The sequence below is a fragment of the Cebus imitator genome, unplaced genomic scaffold (assembly GCF_001604975.1).
Source record: "Cebus imitator isolate Cc_AM_T3 unplaced genomic scaffold, Cebus_imitator-1.0 Scaffold91, whole genome shotgun sequence".
Classification (NCBI taxonomy): Eukaryota; Metazoa; Chordata; class Mammalia; order Primates; family Cebidae; genus Cebus; species Cebus imitator.
The window spans coordinates 5,717,829-5,744,160 of NW_016107406.1; the positions used below are offsets into that span (position 1 = coordinate 5,717,829).

A 26,332-nucleotide genomic window follows, 5' to 3' on the forward strand; every position below is an offset into this window, starting at 1 on the left:
AAAAAAAAAAAAAGAATCTACACAAGTAATGAAAAATTTCAATAATGTAATTATGGATGAGAGCAATGTGTCATCTTTGCTGCTCACCATAAAGGCAATAGAGGCTGAGAAGACATCAAATCAAAGAACATGTCCACTATGTTGGTCTGGGAAATCTACATATGTGATTTGAAAAGCAACTGAACAAGGTCTCCTAGACAGTTTCTTTGTTATGGCTGTTGTACTTTTTAGTAAAGTCTAGGAAATGTAGAGAAAAGTGCCCAAATTCTAGGTACACAGTCCAGAGCCAGAGTTAATGGTGGAATCTTTCGAACTTGCAAAGAAAAGATAGTTCTTACGCACATAAACATTCTACAGTGCTAACTTTTTCATGTAAAACTATTTTATGAATCAACTACAGTACCTAAAGCTGCTGAGGAAAGCGGAGAGGGAGACAGAGAGAGAGAAAGAAAGAGAGAGAGCATGGAGACTAATATGACATGGATATTTATTAGACATTCAAAAGAAAATAACAATAAAAATTGTGACACTTACTGAACACTTAACAGACACTACTTCCTTATTGAGACTTAGATATACTATCTTATTTAATACTAAGTATACTCACCCAATAGATATCATTATTGCCATTTTATAAAAGAGGAAACCAAATTACTAATGTTCACTAACTAGCCCATACTCACACCGTGAGTGACAGAGCTGAGATTAAAATTCAGTTTGTATTCCAAAGTTCTGGCTCTTAATCACTATTTTCGATTAACAAATTGAATTGAAAAGACACTGTCAGAATTCACTGCTATCTAATGAGACATTTTTTTCCTACCAGTGCAGAGATTTGGTTTATGATTTATTACCAGAAAAAAAAAATCTACAATCTACTAATATATTAGATCTCATAAATACAACACACCAAAAAAAGCTACATAACCAAGATAAATATTTGAACTTAACAAAATTCAACATTTGCTCTCTCTGAGAAGTATTTAAAAATTGTTAATATGATATTAAGAAAACAGATCTGATATCATAGTTAAATTATACCCATTAAAATTGGCCACAGGGATGCTCACCCTCTACCCTATTATTTATTACTGGTCTGAAAATTCTGACCAATGTTGTAACACAAAAGTTAGAAATTAGAGGTTTAATTTTTAAATAAGAGAAAAATATATATGTAATTGTTTGCAATGGAAACTATATGTTCTCCAGAAAACCCTGGAGAATTAACTGAAAACCTATTAGTATTCACAAGATAGTTCAATAAGAAGATTGGATGTAAGATAAACATACAAAAATCAATAGCTTTCCTGTAGATCAGTGATAACCAGCTAGCAGATATAATTGAAAATATTGGAAAAACTCAATGGGCTGTGTTTTTTAATCATTATCTCTTGTAGAAGTCAACAATCCTTTTTGGAGATGGGTTCTTTTTAGTTTTTTTTTTTTTTTTTTTTTTTTTTTTTTTTTTTTTTTTTTTTGAGACAGAGTCTTGCTCTGTCGCCAGGTACCAGGCTGGGGTGCAGTGGCGCAATCTCAGCTCACTGCAACCTCTGCTTCCCAGGTTCAAGCAATTCTCCGACTCAGCCTCCCTAGTAGCTGGGACTACAGGCATGCGCCACCACACCCAGCTAATTTTTGTATTTTAGTACAGACGGGGTTTCACCATGTTGGTCAGGATGGTCTCGATCTCTTGATCTGGTGATCCGCCCGCCTCGGCCTCCCAGAGTGCTGGGATTACAGGCATGTGCCACTGCACCCCGCCTCTTTTTAGTATATTTAGTTTTTAAAGTTGTAACAATAGTTACGATTTTTATATGGTAAGATATTCTCTTCAGTAAAAGATTTTATGTTTCTCTATAAGAAATATCTAACAATGCTTTTTAAAAGTTTTAGTACAATTGCTGAAATTATAGTGCAGGATTTTTGTTATATGCAGTAACCATTTAAAATTTTTGAAATAGTTGTAGCTACAACTTTTTGTAAAAGAGAATCCCAGAATCATGTATGAAGGCCAGAATAAATGAGGTACTTGGGCTTATTTTAGTTAAGTACACTAACCATTTTTGTCCTATGGAAGAAAACTTCCAAAAGTAAGAGCATTTGAGACCATTCAGTGGTTGATTCCAAAATCTTTTAAAAATGCTTTTCATTCCTGCAAAGATAATGTTTTCATTTTCCATCAACATGAGTTTATTTTTTTCCTTCCAAAAATAACCACTCTTACTGTGTTTTACTGTATCAGTGCTAATTTTAAACTCTAGGATACAAACAGAGAAGCAGTTCTAAAAGAAAGGATTTGAAAAGGAAACCTGAATATTCAAACATTACTTTCAACTGTAATGCTTTGCTGACTCCTCCTTAAAGAACACATTAATGAAATCTCAATCTCTCCCATTAGTTAATTAGTACCTTTGCACCTTAAGGACTGGAAACATTACATTGTCAATTATCTACAAGTCCGCCCTCAAAAACCAGCGGCTGCTTATGTCTTCTTTTTCTTATGCATAGGTTTACACAACCCCTAAAGAAATAAACAAGCCTATCAGGCATTCTTCTCTAAGCACAGGCTAAATATTACAAAATGGAGTGCCCTAACAGCTAAAGGTGAATTCAGTCAACTAGCGCCCTTGTATTGATCTCTTATTTCACCCAACACTTTTCTTCTAATCCTCTCCATAATTACATGAACTGCTAAAGCTTTCCTGAAGCTGTCAATTCCTCTTGCATCTATTTTCAAATGGCCAGTGGAGAAGCAGTCTGGGCACTAGATCAAGCTGTCAATGTTCCCCACTTGGGCTACTGACAGTCCTCTTGAAACCTCCTGGCACCTCTGTCAAGGGCCTCCTAGGGTTCTTCAAAACTCTTCTCCCTTGGAAGACAGCGAGGAGGGTAAAGGAGCCAGAAAGGTATTGATCCATTCTTTTAACATGCTAATTTGCCTGGGGCTGCTTCAGCCATTGCCAAGCTGGGCACTTCAAAAGGAAACTGTTTTTCAAAGTGGAGATGTCTTTTTCAAACACTTAAATCTGAAAACAAATGAATCTAAGCCTCAAGTTCACAGTGCAAAGCAAGAGGGGTTGGACAAACACAAACAGGATAGCTAACATTTAAAAAGATGTCCTAAAATTAATTGAAGAATATTGACTGAGAAATTTGAAAGTCTGAAATGTATTTTAAATGTCTAAAGCCTGTGAATGCATCATAACCAATTAGGATGTAACCCTATTGTTACATTAATCTATGGGAGAAAAATTAAGGCTGATATAATTAAACTGATGTAAAACATTAATAACATTGATATTGATGAATACTTGGATCTCTCCATAAGTGATGAAAATGGAAAATAAAACTGATTGTTCATTTAATTGCACCTCTAACTGGCAACACATCATGAGGCTAGACAAGAAAAAGGAGGGGTTGGGGAATTGCCACATCATAAAAGTATCTTTGTTTACTGCCTTTGTTATCAGTTTATTATTTCATCAGTAAAACATACAGTAGAGATAAGACTACAAGACATAATTAAGGGGCTAAAGATTGCAAAGTATTACCATATTCAGAGTTTGTAAAATTAATTCATGAAAAGCAAGGATTTGCTCGTAGTTTTCAGGTTCAGGTATTTCTGGGGATCTATTGTTAGTTGTGAATGGTTATTACAGGAAGAAGTCACATAAAAGAGACGGCTGCAATCCTAATGAAGAATCCACTGTGGAAAGCAATAGCTGGGAAACGTGAAGTCTTAAATCCGGGAAGTTCTTAAGGACAAAAGCCCAAAAGAAAAAGCATTCCTAACTGAGCCGAGTCTTAACTGATCATGAGGTTGGCCCATATTTACCTGCCATGGTATTATGGGAGAAAATCAGTATTCTGTTAACCTCTGACCCCTGGGATCTGAGACAGACAAAGGCCCAATCTGGAGCCCTGGGAGAACATAGCCAAATGTCAAACAGCAGGGAAGCGATTGTTACAGAAACATTTGGCTTGGGCACAGGCGGCTTCACTGGGGCAAACTGCTATTCACAGAAACGAGCCATGAAGAGATAACGCCATAAAATATGAACAAAATGGAACCTTTTTCGTCTTGCTTCTAAATTGTTAGCTTTATGGGACTTCATGCTGAACAGTATGAAAAAAAATCCAATTTGCTTTGAAGCGCATTAGTCTGTCTAACATCCTAATTATTGTTTACATTGCCATTTGCCTTCTATTAAGAATTGAATAATTACCCAGCACTTCATAGTTTAAAAATACAAGCAAACAGGATTATCTGGGTAATTAAGAAACTGTACCACAGCTTTGTACTGGTGCGGAAAATATCTGTACACGGAAGGGAAATGATAATTATCAATCAACTTACTTCAAATGGTATTTCAAAGATTTTGAGCAATTTGAGATCTGTAACTTATTAAGCAGAGGTTAGCAAGATCACCTTTGAGAAGTGTGGGTCTGTGGAAATCCATCCCGAGAAACAAGAGCCAGATAAGAAGCTGAATTTTCTCATCCGCTAATGCCACCAGAGAACACACCATGTACAGAGCATTCTGCTGCTCTTTAATCCCAATAATCCATCCCAAATGGACTTTGAACAGCATCATCAAACTTTGTCAGACTATGTGGAGCAAAACCAAAGCTCTTTCCACGTTTAGATGTTGTTTTAACTGACCTTGCCTCCACTTAATTACACAGCAACGTCTAGCTACGCCCGTTTTCTGCCCTGTGAAATTAGTTTGAACTCAAGTCTAATTGAACTTCAAAAACATTTCATGCAAAGTCCTCTTCTTCTAGTTTATAGAATGCATATATGATCATGGCCTTTCAGAAAGTAGTGCTGGTTTCAACCAGAGTTAAGTTGGTTGGGTAAAATATGGAGTACGCTTGCTATCCCGTTCTAGAAGGAATAAAACAAAGGTTAAAAATTAAGTAAATCTGGAGGCACTGGAGGGTGTGGGGGAGGGGTAGACAGGAACAAAAGACAATATTCAACCAAAAGTGAATCCACAAATATAATAAGGCACAGAATTATAGCCGATACACATTTTAAAGGATTTTGTCTGGTGACATAAGTAAAAATAAGAAATTTTAATTGCGATTCTAGGTATGAAGATTGATGTATTCGTTCATGGGTGAAGAGGCAGATGAAAATCCCAATGGTGATTTATACATCATAAACTTTCAATACCTACTTATTGATGGCATGAATGGATTCCAGCCCATTAGTGACCTAAAGCCATTTTTCAGAACTTCCTGAGATCTGACGATTCTTTTTCAAAGAATTGTATCTTCTTACTTTACAATTTTTTAAAGCCCTTTGTTGGGACACTTCTGAACATTCCTAGTGTAATCTGAATAATGCCATCCCCTCCCACCTCAAAGAACAGCAAGATTCCAGCTGAAGCTGTCACTAAACAGACAAGCCGAGGGATTCACCAAGGCTGGGTTCCTTTTCCAAAGGTCAAAATGAAATGAGCAGCAGGGACTTGGGTTGTTTCGCATGGGGCAAAGGGGCTGGAGAGTGACAATCAGTCACACTGGGGGCAGAGGGTGCATAAAAACAGCCCTGTGCAAATTGTCACCTCTTTGCCTCTCACCCCCAATCTCTGGAAGCATTCAAATCAAAACTGAATTAATTTGCATGGTGTCTAAATCATTGGGTTCTGCATAAACAGAAGGAGATCTTGGCTGGAGTTTCCAAAGGAAGCCCTCGTTGCCTTTGTGAAAGGGGGAAATGGGCGTGCTGTTTTGCATGAGGGCGAATACAGAATATGCAAATGAAGAATCTGCTGCCTGGAACTGCAGGGCTGGGCAGACAGCTGACGACCTGCATTCACCCAGAAAAGGCTGGGGTCCCCAAAGGGAGTTGTAAGCAGTACCAACATGTGTGTTTCCCAGGAAAAAGAAATAGACCCTGAATATTCATAAAATGTCCATTTAATTATGGGATTCTTAATTACCCTCCAGGACACGGAACCAAGCGATCTCACCTGTTCTCCCCAAAACAACTCAGAGATACCAGCTGTAATGGGATACAGGGAGAAAGGTTTTACGCCTTAAGTGAAAAAGATAGTCTCTCAGGGTCCCGGGGACAGCTGAGGCCTTCTTTAATCATTCCTTCTCACAAGCACAATAAAACTAAAGGGAGCACTGAGCCATGTTATTGGACACAGATAACCAGTTTTTAAAAAGCCAAGAGCTATAAATTGCTGCCTAATTTTATAGAAATATCTAAAGGATTGAGTAAATAAAATGTCATTCTTCTAAACTACCTAAGTCTCCCAGATCATGAAAAAGTTTTCAGAGCTTTCTTATTTCATTTTCATTTTAAAACCTCTCCATGACGTGTGCAAGTGCAGACTGTGTTACCTTCCAAAGAAACTCAAAGGTGATGGACCAGGTGCCGTGGCTCTCAACCTTTCTGGTCTCAGAACATTCTCACACTCTGAAAACTTATCGAGAATGTTTTCGTTTATGTGAGTTATAACTACTAATATTTATCAGTATAAATTGAAACTGAAAAGATTTTTAAATTACTTTGCATTCATTGAAAAATAGCAATAACGCATTACATATATACACAAATATTTTAATTAAAAAAAAGACCACTGTTGTCCAAAACAAAACTTACTGAAAAAAGTGACATTGATTTGCGACTTTTTTTTTCATATTTCTTGCATAGCTGGTTTAATAGAGGACAAGAGTACAGTAGTCTCCTCATACCCGTGATTCGGCTTTCTGTGCTTTGAGCTACCAAAGGTATAGTACAGTAAGATATTTTTGAGAAAGAGACAGAAAAAAGATAGAGACTGTATGCAAATAGTTTAAAAAATATAGTGTTATAATTGTTCTGTTTTATTATTGTTGTTGGCATTCTCTCACTATGCTTAATTTATAACTTAAACTTTAGCACAGGTATGTATGAATAGGAGGAAACATATGTTTAAGGGTTTGGTGATATCTGAGCTTCAGGCGTCTACTGAGAGTCTTGGAACAAATCCCCCAAAGTTAAAGGGGACCACTGTATTTGCTTCTGTATTCAGTTTAACAACATTATCATACATCATAATGTTAGCTTTTGGAAAACTCCACTGTGCACTCATACAAAAAATTGGAAGAAAACGGCAAATAACATCTTAGTGTTATTAAGAAAGTTTTGACCTTGCAGACCACATGAAAGGGTCTTGGGGGACATAGCTGGACCACATTTTGAGAACCACAGTGACTTGGGGCACAGAGGACTGGATCAATGTAAACAAGACCAGCCATTTGGTACCATCCCTTCACTCTACCCTGTATTTGACACCACTGTCTCCTCAAAAAATCAAAACCAACCATACAAAAAACTCTACCCTGGAAACTAAATGAAATGCTTTCTTTGTGGATCAAACAGCCCATAGTGTCACCATATTTCTATCTAACAACAGTAAAAACAAGAATAACAATTTTAACTTCTAAGTGTTTAATGATTCTAGGCACTGTGCCAAGCCCTTTATACATTCACACATATATGTGTGTCACATATAATAACACACTATTGTCACCAATTTGCAAATGTGAACTTGAGGTTAGGGAAGCTAAGTTAATGTCTACAATTGCACTTCTGGTTAAGTGGCTCAACTCCAACGGGAGTTCTTGGCCATTCTGTGCTAACTGTATGTTAACTTCGTGTGCTGCAGAGAATTTTGAAGGTTCAGATGTAAAGAAGATTCATAAACATGATTTAAAAAGGACCCAATTGGGCAGAAATAATGAGCAAGGAACTCGTTAATACATTAGTCACATGCAAATATTTTAATATATCATGTTGACTCCATTAAATGTAACTCCACCAAATAATTGTTCTATACGAAACAGGCCACTGTTTCTTACACATCCATTCATTCATTCACTCATTCATTCAATGGACATTTAATGAAACCTCGTGTGTTCCATACTCATCACTGATGTTACTGCTTTGGTTATGCCTAATGTACCCCTCACTGACATTTTCATAAGGAAGTTCTACTAAATTCATATGTCCAAGATAAAGGCATAAAAATAACAGAGCAAGATTAATCATCCAATTTTTTAAACAAAAATATACATGTATGATTACAAATTAAACTGTTAGTTTAAAAATATCCCCAGGAAATACTGAGACAACGTACCAACAAGGAAAAGATTAAAGTATGGTGTATTTATACTATGGAATATTAATCTTCAATGAAGGAGAATTAAGAAAAGCTATATTCTTTAATATAGAGTGATATCTATGACAGTCAAGCCTCATAGAAACAGGATGACAATTACAAGGATGATTCCATCTATTATTTTTAAAATATATGTATATGGCTCTATCTGAGTTGCCTGCCAAATTGTGAAATATGGTAACATGTAAAATGTTGGAGTAAGATTTTGAAAACTGTGTGAGTGTGTGTGTGTGTGTATGTCTGTGTGTCTGTGTATCTGTGTATGTATGAGTGTCTGTGTGTGTGTGTGTGTGTGTGTGTGTGTGTGTGTGTGAAGGGAGTAGAAGACTTATAATTTTTACTTAATGTAACTCTATACTAGAAATTTATCTGACAAGCATGCGGTACTTTGGTAATGTTAAATTTACCAATTGCCCCCCTCCCCCAATTTAAGTAGTAAAGTTCAGTTATGTGAAAGTCAAACTTATATCATGGCCACCTCTGCTTTGCACAGCGGTAGCTGAAAAACCACTTAATAAAGCTTTTTCCTAGAGGCTCAAGTCTTAACAGAATAATTATGTCTTAATTCACTTCTGAAAGGTCCAAGAAGCTCAGTTAGACTAAAATAAGTCATCAAATCTTGAATACCATATTCAAAAATCCCTAACTGAGATAATTCCTATGTGATGCTTTGGTGAACCCCACATAGAGACTATTGCATGATTCACACTCACAAAGGCAGCCTGGTCACACAAAGAAGAAAAAATAAAAAGAATAACAGAAAAAGGACAATAATTAAATGCTGCTCTTCTTATAGATGAAGAATTACATTTTTCAATGATCACAGCTAGGCTTCAAAGCTGGAGATAAAAGCGGCCTGTGTTCAAGCAATTGATTCTTAATGACACGATTCAAAGGCAGAAGAAAAATTTCAAAAGTGCAAAGGATATGAAGCCGCATCTCTGTGAACCAGAATTTAAATAATTCCTTTCCATTACTTCTTTCGCCTAAGCTCCTTCTATAGTATATTTGAAAAACTAATCATTTTTTGACATAGTCCTCCCCCTCTTTTCAGATCACAAGTTTGTTATTGTAAAACGATTGGAACATTTCTATCTTGTTCTTTCTTTCAGAAGCTTTCAATATGATACCTTTTGCTGATATGAATACATTGTAATATTGATAACCTCAAGATACAGCAAAATTGTATCATTCAGCAAGGCTTGATTCTTACCTAGCTTAATTTTGTGACAGTTGTAATTATTTGGCCTTGAGTGACTTCAAAACAACGTTTTCTTTGCATTGGTATTATTTTTATATGTATGCTCTGAAAACTGCTGATTAATGTTTCTTACAGAGAAAATCTGGAGCTTTCCTTTCATTTTTCAGCTTTTTAATCAGGCAAAAAATAAGCTAATAAAGAAGTTTTTAGGCCGGGTGTGGTGGCTCATACCTGTAATCCCAGCACTTTGGGAGGCTGAGGTAGGAGGGTCACTTGAGGCCAGAAGTTCAAGACCAGCCTAGGCAACATAGGGAGACCTCATCTCTTATATTAAAAAAAAATTTGAATTTTAAAAACGGAATATTTTCCTGTCTTCCTTCTATTTAATATTTCTAAAGCAATGAAAACAGTCCTGTAAAACATCTGGAACATTTCTTCAGTAGGGATGTATCTGTCCGGAAGGAGATGTCTGAAGTGGATTTTGTTTCCTTTCTCCAACAGTCTGATGTGTCCTGGAAGCTGGACTAACTGGAATCATTATATTACCCTCTGCATCCAATCACTAGGCAAGTTCAAAGGGCTGCTAATTCCTGGCATACATTCTCCTTAAGAAGATGAGTAAGTAGCTCACACACATTGTTGTTCTACTGAGGCCAAGCCAAATCATTTCAGAAAATGTTATTCAAGAGCAGAATGAACTTGCAGCTGCTTCAGAGGGCAAGCCCACCATCCCCCTGCCCTCATCCTTCCCCTCCATTAGCATGTACTGCTGGCGGTAGGAACTGCAAGAGGAAGTGTAGTTCTGTCCCCAAGGTCCTTTGACGACTCCAGTGGATGATCAGGGTTAGAGTCAAACAACAGCACACCCCAGGCCCCCACCCTCCCTGCCCATTTTTGCCCAAGGATCTTTTGTCAAACATTTAAGATCTTAATCAATCTTCGCTCTGACCTCCCAGACCCCAAGGAAGATGGATGAGGAAGGAGGTGACCTTTCACCTGTTCTTCTATTTGTCCTGCCACAGTAGAACCATTGAAAAGACAATTGGGAAGGAACCTGCTGCCAAAGTTCTGACTACTTGCCCAGTTTTCCTTTATATTCTTTCTTAAGCTTTCTTTACACCCTCTTTCTTGTCCTACCCACAAGTCACTTTTCTCTTGTTCAAAGGAAAAGTTCTCTTTCCTACCAAGGCGGGGGAAAAATGACATCCTCCAAGTAATATTTTCAATACCAAGTGTAAAAATGTATATTGTTCTTTGTTAGGGCAAAGGAGAGAGATGCTTCCTATCCTTAGCCTTGATGTCAGAGCGGTCAGGGGATGGATTTCCCTTTTCCTCTTTCACCACAACACTATTAAAAGTCAACAGCTATGACCTTGGGAAGAGCACAGGGACAAAAGAAATGCTAGTATTAAATTGCTGCATGATCTATAAGGTGACCTCTCCCAGTCTTACCATCCCAAGTCCTCATCACAAGTCTGTAAACTAAATATAACTATTATCATCCCATTTTATGAATGAACAAACCAAGGCTCACATGCCTTAAGAAACATGTTCAAGGTCATCTAGCTAAATGACCAAAGTCATAAATCTTTCCTTGTCTCCATATTCTTTCCACTGTACCTGGGCGCTACTCTTGATGCCTGAGTTGATGTCAAAGTTAGGGCCAGCCATTTTTATTACTCCAAGATTCCAAGACTTTTACAGTCTCCAGTGATCTTTTCAAAGTCTCACTCAACCTTGGAATCTTTTGCCATTCAAGTTTTTTCTTACCTAACTTCATCAGAAATTTTCACATGGCAATAATAGAAACAAGCAATCAAAGTGCAGATCTTATGCAAAAAATGTCTTGAAAGAGTTAATCATTTTATTAGCAGAAAAAAAAACAAAATAACAAAAACAAAAGTAAAAGCAAAACAAAAACAAAAAACAAACTTGGTTGACATGCCTGAAAGCACTGAAGTTTCTCAAAAACGACTTAATCCACCTTCTTCTTCTGTTAAATATCTGGCCTCATAGGAACAGCTTGCTCGGAAGTGGGCTAGATCTGAAACACTGAATCTCTCTCCTTTGAGGAACCACATGATTAACTGGATCCCCAAAACAATTTCCATAAAGCAAACCAGAAAAATGTTCAATTGCCTTTATTTTCACTTTGCCCACCATCTTTTTAAAAATGTCAAGGAGTGTCACAATGTAGCAATGTATGAGTCACTGGGCTCCCTGACAACTGAAAATCAATGACATTAGATACACGAAGATGTACTAGCGCTAAAAGAGTGAACATTCTAGCAGGAAATGGAAGGCAACATATATATTTTTTAAACATATATAAGAATCTTGACATGTGAAGATGTGCAGGTCCTGTCTTACAAAATGGAAAAGGAAGAATAATTTACTCTAAAATGTGACAGGATGTCATTGCTCTGCTCATTTCACTGTTCCTGCTATGATCATTGTAATTTAGTTGCCAGTAACAATGCACTCACATATTTTCTTATATTAATGCCAGAATATACTTTGGGGTATCAATTTGGTACAGCTCATCTAGTAGTTGCTAAGTCAAGAGCAAACAAAATATCGAGGCATTAATGTTTATTTAAAAAAAAAAAAAAAACCTTAAATTCCAACTTGGTAAACTTATTAACTTTACACGTTTCCTTTTGTTGTTGTTGTTATTTTTAACTCTGGGTCGACAGAAAAGATAGCCACTCTTTGTTCTATTTACAATGAAATGAAAGAACATTCACTGCTAGTTACTCCTAGAACTAACTAGAGCCAAGCAGGAATGGCACCTCAGAAAAGCGTAAACTATGAAGAAAGTAATGCATAACTTTATGACACCAAATCACCAAAAAATGCAATTTTCTTCAGGTTATAACTGTGGATTTTCAGTCAATCAAGTGGATTGTCCCATAGTTAATCCCACCCTGTCATTAAGATGGTTGAAATGCCAGACAAATTGTTTGGCAGTCAGTGATTTGAGGCTCTTTAAACACCAAATCAGATGAACCATGTGGCAACGCTGTGTATAGCTCAACAATTATCTGGAGAAAAGACTAATCTGATGGTTCCATAGATGAGACCAGAATTACATTCTAACTATTTAGTAGTAGCCATAACGGAACTGGCAGCCGCGGGCTATTGATAACTACTATTATAAAAACAAATACCAAGCAAGGCAAAAACTTGGAATAAAAGACTTTTTTAAGTCTTATTTCACGCATGACAAACAATCCGTATACATAGGAATTACTCTCATCTCTTACTCAAGTTTCTATAAAGCAAAGGACTTTATAAACTCCCCAGTATTCTGACAGGAAGGGGTAAGAAGGTAACAGAAATTGCATACACTGAACCCTGGGTGAGAAAAAAAAAATCTGCTTAGTAATATGGTAAGTAGTAATTAACATGATAAAAAATACATAGATTTCTTCAAAAACTCGATAACTGGAATCAATAACAAATTGGGTCACAATTTACTATTGCTTCTGACCACAGATCAAATGAGAAGACTTGATTGCTTTATTATCACCTCCTCAGAGAAATAAAGAGGTCTTTCGTCAAGATTAATTTCATTTAGAGACCCCATCAATGGGTGTTCGGGGAACTAACAGAATGTACTTGAAACACTGTCACTCCACTTTGTTGGGCCACATCTCCACCCATCCACAAGGCAGAAAGAAAAAATGGACTTTCTTCACTCAATTTTAATCAGTGGGAGGGAATGGGAACAACTTAATCCTAATTTCACATTTAGATCATTCACTCACATATGCAGAAGACAAGAGATATTTACAATCTTTGTCATTTTACCAAGTCCATAGACAGGAAAACTGTGACTCAAAAATATGTCCGCCCTCTTTAAGTAAGGATCAATCAAGGCTGTTTCTTCAGCTTGTTCATTTACATTTCAGAGGGCGCATCAAGCGGGTTCAGATCTAAGTGCCTGTTAGCAAATGTGTTTGGCTTTGTGCTGATTACAGCAGCATCATTTATTTTGTCAGTATTAGAAACGTCTTAGCCTTGCCACCTGGAGCTATAGCACTTACTCATTAGACCCCTATGTCCCACCACATCCCACAGGGGCTGCTAATTACTGGCTTTACTCCATTTAGTCTCATCTCTGATTTAATTACTTGCACTAAGCCCCAGTGTAAAAACTACAATATGGCCCCTCTTACCTTGGCATTCTCCGCTCTGCTCCTCATGCCCAGCGTTGCATAGGCAGTTGCCAATGGGTACCAGCCATTCACCATCTGCCCCACAGTACATTTTTGGCACATCCTTCTCTTCTGAGTTGTTGACACAGGAGCCTCGAACTTCCACCAGGGAAGACGTATCGGCCCCTGTAATGGTGTCGGGAAACTGGGCCAGATTGCGGACTGTGAGTGGACACTTCTTATAGAACACACGGACTGATACCAGGGCGATGCAGGCCCCCACATCCTGAAAAGCCAGGTAAAACCCCTTTTTGCTCAACGGTCCTACATCCCGAATCTCGGTGTTCAGTTTCATGATTCTGTCGCCAATGTCCACTTGGGTGAAGCTCTCATCAGCAGCAATGGTGTCAATTTTGGCAAATTGGCTCTCTCTGATGAAACGCTCTTTGTCGTTGTCTGATTCATAGTAGTACAGATTAAACGTCTCCTTGCAAGTCCCCATGACACCCGGAAGACTATTGCAGTCCCTCAAGGTGAATTTAATCTCAATATATACCCTCTGAGCCCCTTCACGGGTGATCCAATCAGTTCGTAGCCAGTTATTCTGGCTGGGTTCCATCACGTTGCACACTTGATAGGTTCGGATTGGTGTATTTTTTTCATCCATGATACTCACTTCCTCCCACTGCAAAGATCCAAAGCAGATGTATCAACTACAAAGTTTCATCATGCAGTGATTTATCAATCCCATTTTATTCTCATAGGACACCTGATTATTTTTCTTTCAATAATGAAGCAAACTACTGAGCACCAATCATCACTAATAAAAGATCTTATGGGACATAAGATAATATTTTACCGAGGAAGTGTTTTGTTTTTTTTAAATTGTTTCAATCTTTTGCCTGAAATCCAGAGGCAATGGTGGATTTACTGCTTGTGAGTTCTCAGCGGTTCCTTGTGGTGGTCCAACGACCTCAAATTCACCTATTACAACAGCTACAATTTCAAGTGGCAACAGTTCAAATTTACTCATAAATGAAAAACTAGTATGTGTATTGTTTCAACCACTGAGCAGAGACCTGCAAATTAAGGGCAGGAAGAGTAGAGCTTGCCAAAGGAAGACAATTATCAGTTAATTAGTAGTGCTCCTGTCAGAACTTTGCTCTATAATACCTTAAAAAAAAAAAGGCAATTGATTTTTTTGGCACCCTCACTATTCTTTAAAGAGGAAAAGAAAATCCCACCATTCTGGTTTCAGTAATCCTAGGAAGACAAGGAGTAAATTTTAAGGTTGGATTTCTCAAATATGCTGTCATTTATTATAGCAGACAACTTTTCAAGAGTGTGTATTCAATTAAATTTGTACATGGTTTTATTTTTAAAACACAGACAAATAACAAAACTAGAAAGTATACATGTTTTGCTTCTAATTCTGCCAATGACATTAAAAACAAAATAGTAAGTGGTGTTTATAACTGAAGTCCCGATAAAATGAAAGGAGATGGCATCATTTTCTTTGCATTTTATTTCCTAACACAAAGAATCTAATGGTAGGACAACTTGAATTCAGCAGAATTCACTGTGATTAAAGTAATAGTTTCACTGTCATTATAGCTTTTAAAAATAATCTCAAAAGCAGCAAAACTTTTAGGGCTTCTACTAGGCTGGTAGGCAGCCTCAAATTTTTCATTAACATCTCCAGCAATGCATTGATATAGATCTGTTATAAATCAGCTTAAGTATCTAACAAACACATGAACATAATTAGAAGGAACAAAAGATAGTTTTAAAAATATTGTATTCTGTAATAGCTCCACTTAAAGCTCCATGCAGTCCAATGAAGTACATAGAATCATAATGTATCTTTTAACGGGGTTTCCCAACTGTGCACTGGAAAACTCTTACTGGATGGAAATGTTACTGTGTGGAGGTCCATAAGAAATAAAATTCTGTATCCTTTTCATCGGACACCATTATAAAAGTGGAAACTGGGAGGGGTAAGTGCCCTGTGGTGATGAAAATTTCTTTTTGTCTGGTAAGCAATAAAATCATCAGTAATTTACTTATTTTAGGAAATTCATGTAAATCCAAAAATAGATTCCCATCTTCAAAAAAAACCTACTCAGCATGTTTCTCTTCTCAGAACAATGGGAATATGGAAAAACATATTTATCAATGAAAATGAAGGCACATAGGGTATCTCCACAGAGTTCATGGAGGATGATTCAGGTCTAATGTGAACTTTTCAGCTTGAACTTAATTGTCTAACCACATTGATCAATTCATAGGAACAGTGACAAATCCTCCCCTAGTTTTATATTTTATAATCAGCGTCAGCGATTCAATATACTCTTTCAAATGAATATTACCAAGAAAGTAGCTTTTTGTTACAATGATGTTATCAGGAGCCAACACTTTCCCTAATTCTGAAGTCTTACTTAGTGTTCTTATAAGACACAAACAATGGATTGTCTCTGATTCTAATGCATATTTTCCTTGGTGCTATTGTCAAATCAAGTTTGTTTTTTTCTTTTCAAGCATACCAACAATCACCACAAATAAATGTCATTATCAAATCAAATTACTATCTCAAGTTAACAGTGAATAAGGGCATTAAATGTCCTAACTGCAAGCAGAGATTTTAGAATGATTAAGACTCAATATGGTTTTGCCCTCTGTTAGAAAGAACTTTTTAAAGACAATCAATACATTCCTCATTGATAGATATCCAATTTATCCCTTTGCTTTAAGCCTGAAAAAGTCCTCTTCCATTGTAAAATCTAGAGATTAATTAAACGTTATAATTTGACACAATTTCTCAGTGGCTACTGTGTATTTTGCAGAGACTAATTCTTTTACACACACATAAAATTTCATTTATCTTAAAATAATACTTAAAATGTTACATGCCTATATTTAAGGAAAAGGAAAAAAAAACAAACAGAACAAAACTTGCTTCTATCCAGCCCATTAAAAGTAGTGGGTTGCATACAATCAGTTTTAAATAGACTTCAAGACAACCAAAATAAGTTTTGTGTCTAGAAAAAGTGACCAAGTGCTGTTTCAGGAGCTCTGGAGAAGGAAAAAAAAAAAAAACAAGATGTCTCCAGCATATTAAATTGCAATAAAAGTTTTCCAGAAACTAGACCGACTATAGACTGAACCCTAAAAGGTGTCACTCCATGCTTTCATATGGGTCACATGTATATTTAGTGAAACAAATCAGGTTCAAAATTTTATTAGATATATGCTCTATTCAAGCTTAAAAGTAGCCAGTAAGAAAAATGAGGCTCATTAAATTTATTAATACAAGTACTGATACTTTCCATCCTCAAATTTACCAGCAGTTCTAATGCATTTTAGCTTATCAAGGAATACCCCTGGTACACGTAGCCTGGGAAAGCCTCGCCTGAATCAGTGACCTTTCCAGAGTATAGGATTAACAATGAGTCTGACTCTCACCAAGATAAAGCTGTACCTTTCTTCACATTCAAAGGATGAGGGCAATTGCCTGCAATCAGTGGTGAATACAGCCTGTCTACACTGCCAGAGGCCTGCCAATCACTCCTCCCTCCTTTAAAAAGATGGTTTTGAGAGCAGACTAGAATATTTCAGCAGAGAACAAACCAATGGCAGTCAAGTTCAGGCAGAAAAATAGAAAGACAGGGCAATCTGTTTTATTTCACGTGGATTACAAAACCTGCTTTGCAACAAGACAGCCTAAAATTCTCCATTTTCGTGATTATTTTTTTCCTTAGTCTTAGTTCTGAAATATGTCCTTGATAACAGACTCTATTAATCATTATTTTAAAACTCTTCATTCTTTATTCAATGGACGGGTGTGGAGCCCATGCTACGTTCTAGCATTACAGTTTTTGCCTAGTAAAGACTTCCTAGTAAAGACTTCTAATCTTTCACCCCCATTGCTTTTAATCAATTGACTGAGCCATAAACTATCAAGCTTGTGAAGGTAGGATGATTTGTTTACTTTTTAAAGGATTTGAGAGTTATTTTGATTTGGCAGAAGTGAGTTGCATGTTGTACTGTTTTCTTTCCAAAGCTGATTCATTCTGACTGATTATTTTAGGGGAGTAGGAGAATGTGGCTATTGACCTAGTAAGATGGAGGCAGTGAGGACGAGTGTTACAAATTCTAGAAGAAATGAAATGATGCTTTTTTTCAAACCTTATAATCCAGCCTACTCAGTCCCCAAAGATTCAAGACCCCAGACACTTAAACGTTTCCTATGTAACACCATTAAAGCAAAAGCTTGGGATTTTTCTGAGACAATTTCACTTGACTGTCTCTCAGCGTGCAAGAAGAGAACAGCAGCTGACGTAGGAGTGTGAGAGCGAGGTACAGAGCCTTTCTGCAGTTCAGGCAGGTACAATCAGAAATGTCTTCTCTCTCCTATCTTTATTGATTCCTTTTTTTTCATCTGGAAGTAGGGCAATTGCTCTTAAATTAACCCTGTCGGGACTTCGTGGCCATCACAGCGATAGGCATAAATTCTAATTTGGTCTCTGGATCATATTTCCTGTTGGTATTTTGGTTTTAAATAGGCATCTAAGTCTATGCCTCCACCAGTCTCCTAATTTTGAAACCCCTTTCTGCCCTTTCGGTTTCTAGTTCTTCCATGACAGAGCTATCCGAAGGGAGTATAGGATTTCTCCAACAAAGCGTAATTCACTTCATAGGCCACAGCGGAAATCTGACCCCCTCACCACAATCAACAAGAATCAAGCCATTAGGACTCTCAGAAAGTTGCTAATCACTCTTTTTTTTACCCTTTGGATCACAGAGCAACTCAGGACTTACCCCGCCTTCCAGAGGGCTTGCTATCCACCCAAGTTCTCCCTGAACAGATCTGGAATCCAATAATGTAACTGCAAAAAAAAAAAAAAAAAAAAAAAAAAAAAAAAAAAAAAAAAAAAAAAAAAAGAAAAGAAAAGAAAAATAGATTAATTTCCAATTGCAAAAAGCCAATAACACAAAAACCATTTGCTTGAGCGTTTCCATATGTGCTGAGGGTGCGCATATCCAACACTGATCAAAACCTAAACTTGGACTCACTTACGTAAATAATCATTACTCATTTGATCTTCTCCCCCTCTTTAAATCTGCAGGTTCTTATTTATTTAACTTGCTTAGCATTTAAAATTCCATCCTAGGACTCAGTCGATTCATTTTTCTAAAAAGGATGAATAGAGAATCTCAAGTACAATTCAAAAAGATACATACATCTACGCACAGCAGTTACACTCCAGAGCAAAATCTGCATTCATCTCTGTCTGGTATCTACCAGAATTATTTGTTTTTGTAAGTTTCAGATGACCACATAACTCATCAGGGTGACAGAGCCACAAGTGAATTCTCTCTTCTATCAGAGAGTGTCCTATCAAAAGGGTCAGGAAAAGGCTCTCTCCCTAACATTTTCCTCTTCACCGTCAAGTAAATAGTCCCTGAACACGGTATCCGCTGCTTTTTTAAATATCAAAGTTTCAGAAAGGGGGAATGCCAGATGTGTGGAATCAGAATGCAAATGCACCTAAAGTACTCACTCTTTCTCAAGATGTGTTGTGGGACAATCAGAGACTTGTCTTCCAGCCGTAGGAAATCACTGGCTTGAATTTTAGGTATGGAGTGCTGCCTAAAGGCTTGAGTGTGCTTGTGCTTACACCTAAGAGTGCGTCAAAGCTTGAGGGGAAGGGAGGACAGCCCACCCAGCTGCGGTACCCCGCTCCGGCTAGAAGAGCGCTAGGTACGGGGAACATTCAAAGGGACGCAGTGAATTCGAAACCCCTCTTTCCCACCGAGATCTGCAGTCCTGTGGGTCGAAAGGCCCACCTCAAAGGAACCACTGGGTTATTAATTTGATCAGCCAGGCTGGTTCTTCAGGTTGGGGGAGGGGTGGGAGTGGGAAGGCCTCATCCGTGCTCACGTGCACCCCAACTCTCAAGCTGCCCCCAGACCCCTGGATTCTGCCCACTTCCCCTCTCATTCGCCTCAAAGTCAATGGAGTTAAAAATCAGTCCCTTTACCCTGGTTTTCCCGGGAAGTCTGAATTCCTGGGGTCTGTTAATGATTTTAAAATGTAGAGGCTTCCCTGGGTCCCTCCCGCCTGGAGTTCCCGCCCCCGCCCCCGCACCCCCTCCCCAACCGCAACCATTCTCTCTTCTCTGTCCCTAGAGAAAAGCCCGCTACATCCATTTGGATTTATGTAAGGTGGATTAGGGACACAAAGGGAACAATAAGACCCAATTTACAAAAAAAGGGAGGGAGTAGAAAGGGAGGGTAAAAGGGAGAAAAGGAAACGTGATGGGAATAAAAAGCAACAAAATGAATTAATTTTTAAGGGGAAGGTGGGGGAGGGGAGGGGAACAGACATCCCCCTTCCCCTTCAACATTAGCCTAGGGCTCTCAGCGCCTTTTTGTCTTGGGCTCCCAAGTTTTTCTTCCAAAAGAAAAAGCAAAAAAAGGGTGAAAAAAGAAAGAAAACAGTCTCTGCATCTGGGCGAGAGAGGTCTCAGGGGACGTCCTAACAAGTGTGCGAAGTGGCCAGGAGAACGCGGGATCCACGATTCCGCTCAGGCGAATGAATAACCCTAGGGGCCTTGGGGCGGCGGCGGCCGAGAGGGCACAAGAACCACCAGAAGCCACGTCGGAAGGAGAGGGGAGATCCAGAGGGAGAGAGAGCGCTCCTTTCCTCCCAAGCGATGTCTGTGGGCAGGTGCATAAATCTCTCGGAGCCTCCGTCTGGAGAGCTCTGAGTACTGGCTGCCCAGCCAAGGCTAAGTTGGTTTTTGGCTCCCTCCTTCGGAACACAGAAAATGATAGATTGCACAGGGAGGGATGGACGGATGTCTGGAAAGATGGAGATTTGAATGAATGGATGGATGGATGGACGGACGGATAGATGTATGGATGCGTTATGGATGGATGCATGGACGGACGGACGGATGGACGGAGAGACAGAAGGATGAATGGATGGATGGATAGATGCATGGACGGAAGGATGGACAGATGGATGCAGGGAGGGAGAAGAATGAGAGACGGATGTGAGACTAGATGCACACAGGCCGGAGCACGAGCGTATGCTGGAACACAGCACGAACATACACTGGAACACACGCGCACACATTCAGGACACTTGCGCAGGGACATACAATCCTCCGCGTCCGCTTCCACGCAGGCATTCGAGCACCTACATACACGCAGTTGAACGCGTGTGCGCGCGCACACACACACACACACACAGACATGCACACGCACACACAGAGACACACACACACACGTCGCCTCTCCCTGGGTTCCTCACAAACTAAATGATCCCTCCCCCCCACCTCCAGATACAGACACACAGGCACATACAAACCTCCCAGCACGTCCGAACCCATGCACAGAAAATTGAGCACCTAGCTGGATCCCGTCGATTCCGCACGCTAGCTCTAAACAGTGTGCAATTCTGGGGCGAAAAGCAAAAACTCGACTGTGTTCAACTTGCCCGCGGGTTCCCCAAGTCTGCGGGGTGAAGAGCTCGGGCCCCTCAGGCCCGCAATCGCACCCTCGGGGCGCTGGGCTTGGAGAGGAGAAAGGTGTCTGACGCCGGGTGCTAGAAATCAGGTCACTGGCGTCTGACCAGCCGCGCCACCACCGCTGCGCTGCGGAGCAGGCCCAGCAGCCGGGTCCCGATAAGCGCAGGGCTCGGGAAACTTTGCAGAAACCAGGGCTCGAAAGGCTTTCGCTAGAACCCGAGAGGACCAAGCCCTCTCACTGTGCTCCAGGCTGCGTTTCCCCCCGCCCCGGGCTGGCTCGGGTAGGACGCGGTTCTCGTAATTTTTTTTTTTTAATCTTGGCATTGGCTTCCGTGCATCCCCTCGGGGCGCCTCGAGCGGGCCTCGCTGGCGGATGCTGATAAACTTTGGCCTTTCGTTACAAACTTGGACAGAGAAGCCGCGTGCACGGGTCACCGCCTCGGGACAGGCCGCCCGGCAGTTCCCCGCTGCCCCTTCGCTGATCCCCCAGTCCCGGCCCCCTTTTCCCGAATCGGGACGCACCGCTCACGCCGGGTGCCCCCCGCAGCAGCCGGCCCTGCGCTCCTGAGGACCCCTCACCCGCGATGGCCCCTCGCTGTCCCCGACCACAGAAAGGCCGTCCCGCTCTTACCTTCATTCGCGGGGTACACCCTGGAACCGGTGACAGCGTCGCAAATCCCGAAGAGACACGAAAAGAGGGCGAAATAGAAAATCCCAGCCATGGTTCGCCGGTGCCAACGCTGCTCCTGCCGCTTCTCTCCCAGTGGAATAAATGCTGAAGTTAGGAGAGCGGCGGGCTGAAGACATTGCCAAGGGGGCGGGCCCGACCGGTGACGTGAGCCCGCCAGTCCGGGGCCCGAGGCCAATGGTGGCGCATACGGGGCGGCCGAGGCCCCGCCTCCACCGCGCAGGCTCCGCCCCCTCCGGGCTCCGCGGGGCGCGCGGTCTCCCGGGGCTCGAGGGGACGAGCGCGGCTCTATCCCCGCCCCCGCCCGCCGGAGGGAGCCGGCGGGATCCCCCACGTCACCTCGAAGGTCGAGCCCCCGGAAGGTGGAGGGAGCTTCGAAAGGCTCTGAATGGACCGAGGGGAGCCCGGGAAGAGGTCGGCAACCCTTTCTCCCACCACGGGCGGTTTGAGATGGAGGAAAACGCTCTTTTATTGAGATAAAAGAAGTCTCTAAGTTGACCTGTCCCTCTGCGGTTGCTTCCTGAGGAGGGTCGACGTGTCTGCGTCCCGCGCGCCCGGGCCGAGCTGCACACGCGCGCCCGCCACCGCCACCCTCTGCCACCTTGCCCTGTTTCGTCTTTATGGCGCTTCCGCTCCGAAACGCTCTTTGGGGCGAGTTTTGTGGCCGGATGACTCGTTTCTTCCCCGGCTTCCCGGGTGCCTGGAGAGCGGGGACCTACTCGGTCCCCAGCGTCCAGCCCGCAGCAGCGTCCGTCGCTGTCTCCAGAGACTGAACCAAGGACTTTCTGGCAACAAGGAAGTTCCCGCTGGCCCCGTGCCCGTGAGCACCTCGCGGACCTCGCCAGGGGCGGAGGACGCCCCGAGACGGCCTTGGGCTGCGGGGAACCAGCTGCGGGTTCCCGGGGTCCGGGGGTGTCGGGGAGTCCCTGAGACCCGACCTAGCCTGTCCGGGAGCGGCGGGGGTGGAAGCGAAAAGCGTCAGTGTGGGCGCGGGGACCCGCAGCTGCCAGACCACGCACACGGGGACCGGGACCTGCCCGGAGCGGCTGCTGCGACTCTCCGCTCCGCCCTGGCTGGGACGGCCCTCCCGGCCCCGGGAGACGACGGCGAGCTGCAGGGCCCGCAGAGCCCCGCGCGGCTGCTCCCGGCCCGGGGGCGTCGGCACCGTCGGGCTGCGGTCTGTTCCCCGACGCCGGAGCCGTGGACGCGGCCACCTAAGCGCGGTCCCGCGACGGCAGCGCAGCCAGTGTCCCGGGGACAGGTCCCCAACGCCACTGGGTGCATTTCCCCGGACGGTGGCGAGTACCCTGATTCCTAGCGATGAGGCCTCCCTTCCTCTTCCCAGGCCGCCCCTCCTCTAACTCCCTCCAGGGCAGGCCTGGGTTTTCCTGGGGAGCGGGGCGGCCGCGGGGAGGTGGAGGCGCCTCTCCAGCCCGGGCCGCGGCTCATCGTGGGCCAACCACGCCACCTGCCGGCCAGACGCGGGAATGCGCGGCCCCGGAGGAAGGGCGAGCGGACAAAGACCGCAACCCCCATCCGCAACCCGCATCCGCAACCCGCATCCGCAACCCCGCAGAGAGGCGGTGCGTGAGGCTGGGCGAGCTTTTCAGCCACCGCCAAGTCTCGTGCACGAAGGCTGCTCCTACTGTGCGGCTGCGGGCAGCGCTCGAGAGGTCCCGGAGTCTGTCGTGACTCTCGCCTGCTGGATTTCAAAAGATGGGGTCGGAAAACGTTTCAAGGAGAAACTCCTAGCAAACCTTCCAGGGGTTGCTCGAGTGGCTGCTCTCGGAAAAGCAGATCCTAAATAAAGCGGGAGGGGTGTAGGGCGGCGTGGAGGAGAGGGCAGGTCTCGAGTCACTGCTGCGGTTTCAGGTCACTGGGCTCCGCAGCGGATCGTGTTTTCCCCCTTGGCTCGAGAGCTGCACTGGGTTCTCATGCAAACTCAGACCCGAGCTAATGACAGGAGCAACTTTTACTTTTCCTAAGACGAGCGTGCTTGCCGAGGCGCTGGGCGGCGGCTGTGTGCGTTGTCGGCCCAGAGGAACAGCTTGTGCGAGACGCTGGGCATTTCGGTTTCTAGATACAAGATTTGCTTAAATGTCACCGTCCATGGAAGTGGCTTTCAGTTATGTAGCTACTGATTGCACAAAAGTAAAAAGGAAAAAAAATATTCACTCGGGGGATATATATATATGTGTGTGAGTGCATACATTATTTAAAATAACTGCACTCACCCTCTTTAAGAAATGCATTTTTATGTTCTTTCATGTGTCTTTCTGAGTTTTACAGAAAAGGAAGACGAATATTGGTCCCTATCATTTGGCACACAGATTCAAAAGAGAAAAGAGCAATCCGAATTCTTTTTTAAACCTTTTTAAACAATAGATGCTGGTTGCCTCTCTGCAGGAGCTTGAGTGTTGCATGTATCTGTGGCTGAAATGGGAAACTGAGTGCCTGCATTGGTATAAACAGTAAAATTTCTAAAACGTACCATTTTTTTTTTAACCCAGGATACGCACATTGAATATTAAACAAAGTCTTTCCAGACACAGCTGCCTGAAAGCAAGGCGTCATTTGCTAGAGTACATTCACTGACTTTCCCTTTTTTCTTCCTGTGTTTTAGTTCAGGCCCCAGAGCAGCCTGGTAATCAGGAGAACCAAGAAGCAGGAAATGCTAACTTGAAAAAACTGAACTATAACTTCCTCTTTAAATCATTTCTGGGCTGCAGATCAGAAATGAGCTGCTGAAAACTCCTCTGTCCATTGTGACTACCTAGAGAAAAAATGTTCTAACCTAGAAGATGTGATTCCTTGAAGAATAAGGCAAAATTTTCAAAATGATGGTGGCCTTTGTCCATCATCAAAGCAGAAAACCCCCCACATTATGGGAAAACATCCTGGATTTTTCCAATGTTGGAGATTGTCTTCAACACATCAGTGGAGTCATAAGAATACAATGGAATATCATACTTTTAAAAAGTACCTAAAATCACGTAATTTTAAAATAAGATTGCTTTCCTCCTGAGTAAAACAAGTGTCTTACTATTGCAAAAATTTGGGGTTATTTTGAATCCATTAAGAAACATGTCAAAATATACCTGCTTACATGCTTAATGAAAATAGCAATTGAATAATCCGAAAACAATGATATACTTTTTTTTTTTGATACAGTTCCTGCCACAAACATTTGAGCTACGAAGTACCTTGTAAATGCTGAATTGAAATGAGGTTGAATTCCAAAGGTGTTTTTAATCTGTAAAAGACATTTGTAAACAGCATCAAGCATCCCAGGGTTTCTACCTCTACGTGGAGGGCCAATTACACCAAAGTAATGAGAAAGGAGCCTTTGACCTGTAGATAAATAAGCAGAGATAAGGAGGGTATATGAAAGACTGGAGAGAGGGAGAGAATAAGAAGATGAATCCACTCTGCTTCCTTCTAGGCATTCTGATCGACTTTTTGTGACTAAAATGGAACCTGCCCATAGTGCTCCAATGACTCCCTGAGTTCTCTTTTAGAAAACCGAAACTTTCAATTCAGACAACCCTGGTTTGATGCTTTAGCCAGGCTTTTTCTAGCTCTGTGCCTTTAGGTTACTCGACCTGTCAGAGATATGGTTTTCTCATGTATAAATTGTAGATAGTTAACATTATATGATTCTTCAAAATACTGAATGCATGTTGTAGAGCTCCTGATATAGTACCTGGCGTGTGGTAGCCAGCTCTTATTACTCTTCTTTATTTTTATGAGACAGGGTCTCACTCGGGTTACCCGGGCTGGATTGTAGTGGCGTGATCATGGCTCACCACAGCCTGACTCTCTCCAGCCTCAGGTGATACTCTGACCTCACCCTCCCGGATACCTAGAACTACAGACATGTGCCACCACTCCCAGCTGATTTTTTGTATTTGTAGTAGAGATGGGGTTTCACCATGTTGCCCAGGTTGGTCTCAAACTCAGGCTCAAGCAATCCTCTTGCCTCATCTTCCCAAAGTGCTGGAATTATAGGCATCAGCCACTATGCCTAGCTATTATTTCTCTTAAATAATATTTAATTAATAAGTATTCACATTTTGAAATGAGAAGTTATTTGCTTAGCTTGAATTGTTCCTTCCACAAGCAAAGCAAGCGCTGTGATTTACCTTTCATGCTCCGTGAGAAAAGGATGCTTTATTTTATCAACTTCTAGAGTAGGGAAGGGAAATAAATTCTCAATTCTTCCCTTCTTTTAATGTTGATTTATGACAGCTGACATCCAACTCTTATATTCCTAGGTGATTCCGCTGGATTTGAACCTAGAGGCTATACTTGTCTTCAAATAGAATAGTGTCAAAAATAAGTGAAAGAAGGTGTGAGGAATCCAAATTCCCACAACCAGGTGATAATAAATAACCAAAGCTCCACCTAATGAAATTCCCACCTTTGTTAGAAAATGCTTCTACCATCAGCTACCCCATTTTAAATATACCAATTTGACACAACAATTGGTGGGCTTCCTGAAGCCCCCAGGAAACCCAATTGGAGAGTTCATCCTTTGATGTCCAGGCTTTGATGCTGTTTCTTAT

General features: G+C 41.5%; 1 protein-coding gene across 2 annotated transcripts in view; it reads right to left on the reverse strand.

Annotated features, from left to right (window-relative positions):
• The window catches only part of EPHA4 (EPH receptor A4), a 157,906-nt gene extending 136,000 nt beyond the window's left edge, over positions 1-21,906 (reverse strand). Inside the window, exons 1-3 of one of the 2 annotated variants that reach the window (XM_017535298.2) lie at positions 21,711-21,906; positions 18,363-18,430; positions 13,566-14,229 (exon numbers count right to left, since the gene is read on the reverse strand). In XM_017535298.2, the coding sequence (XP_017390787.1) occupies positions 13,566-14,229; positions 18,363-18,430; positions 21,711-21,801 (823 nt within the window). In that variant the 5' untranslated portion in view covers positions 21,802-21,906. The remainder of the gene's footprint in view (positions 1-13,565; positions 14,230-18,362; positions 18,431-21,710) is intronic. The other variant, XM_017535299.2, reaches the window with a different exon arrangement.
• Between the last annotated feature and the right edge of the window lie 4,426 nt (positions 21,907-26,332).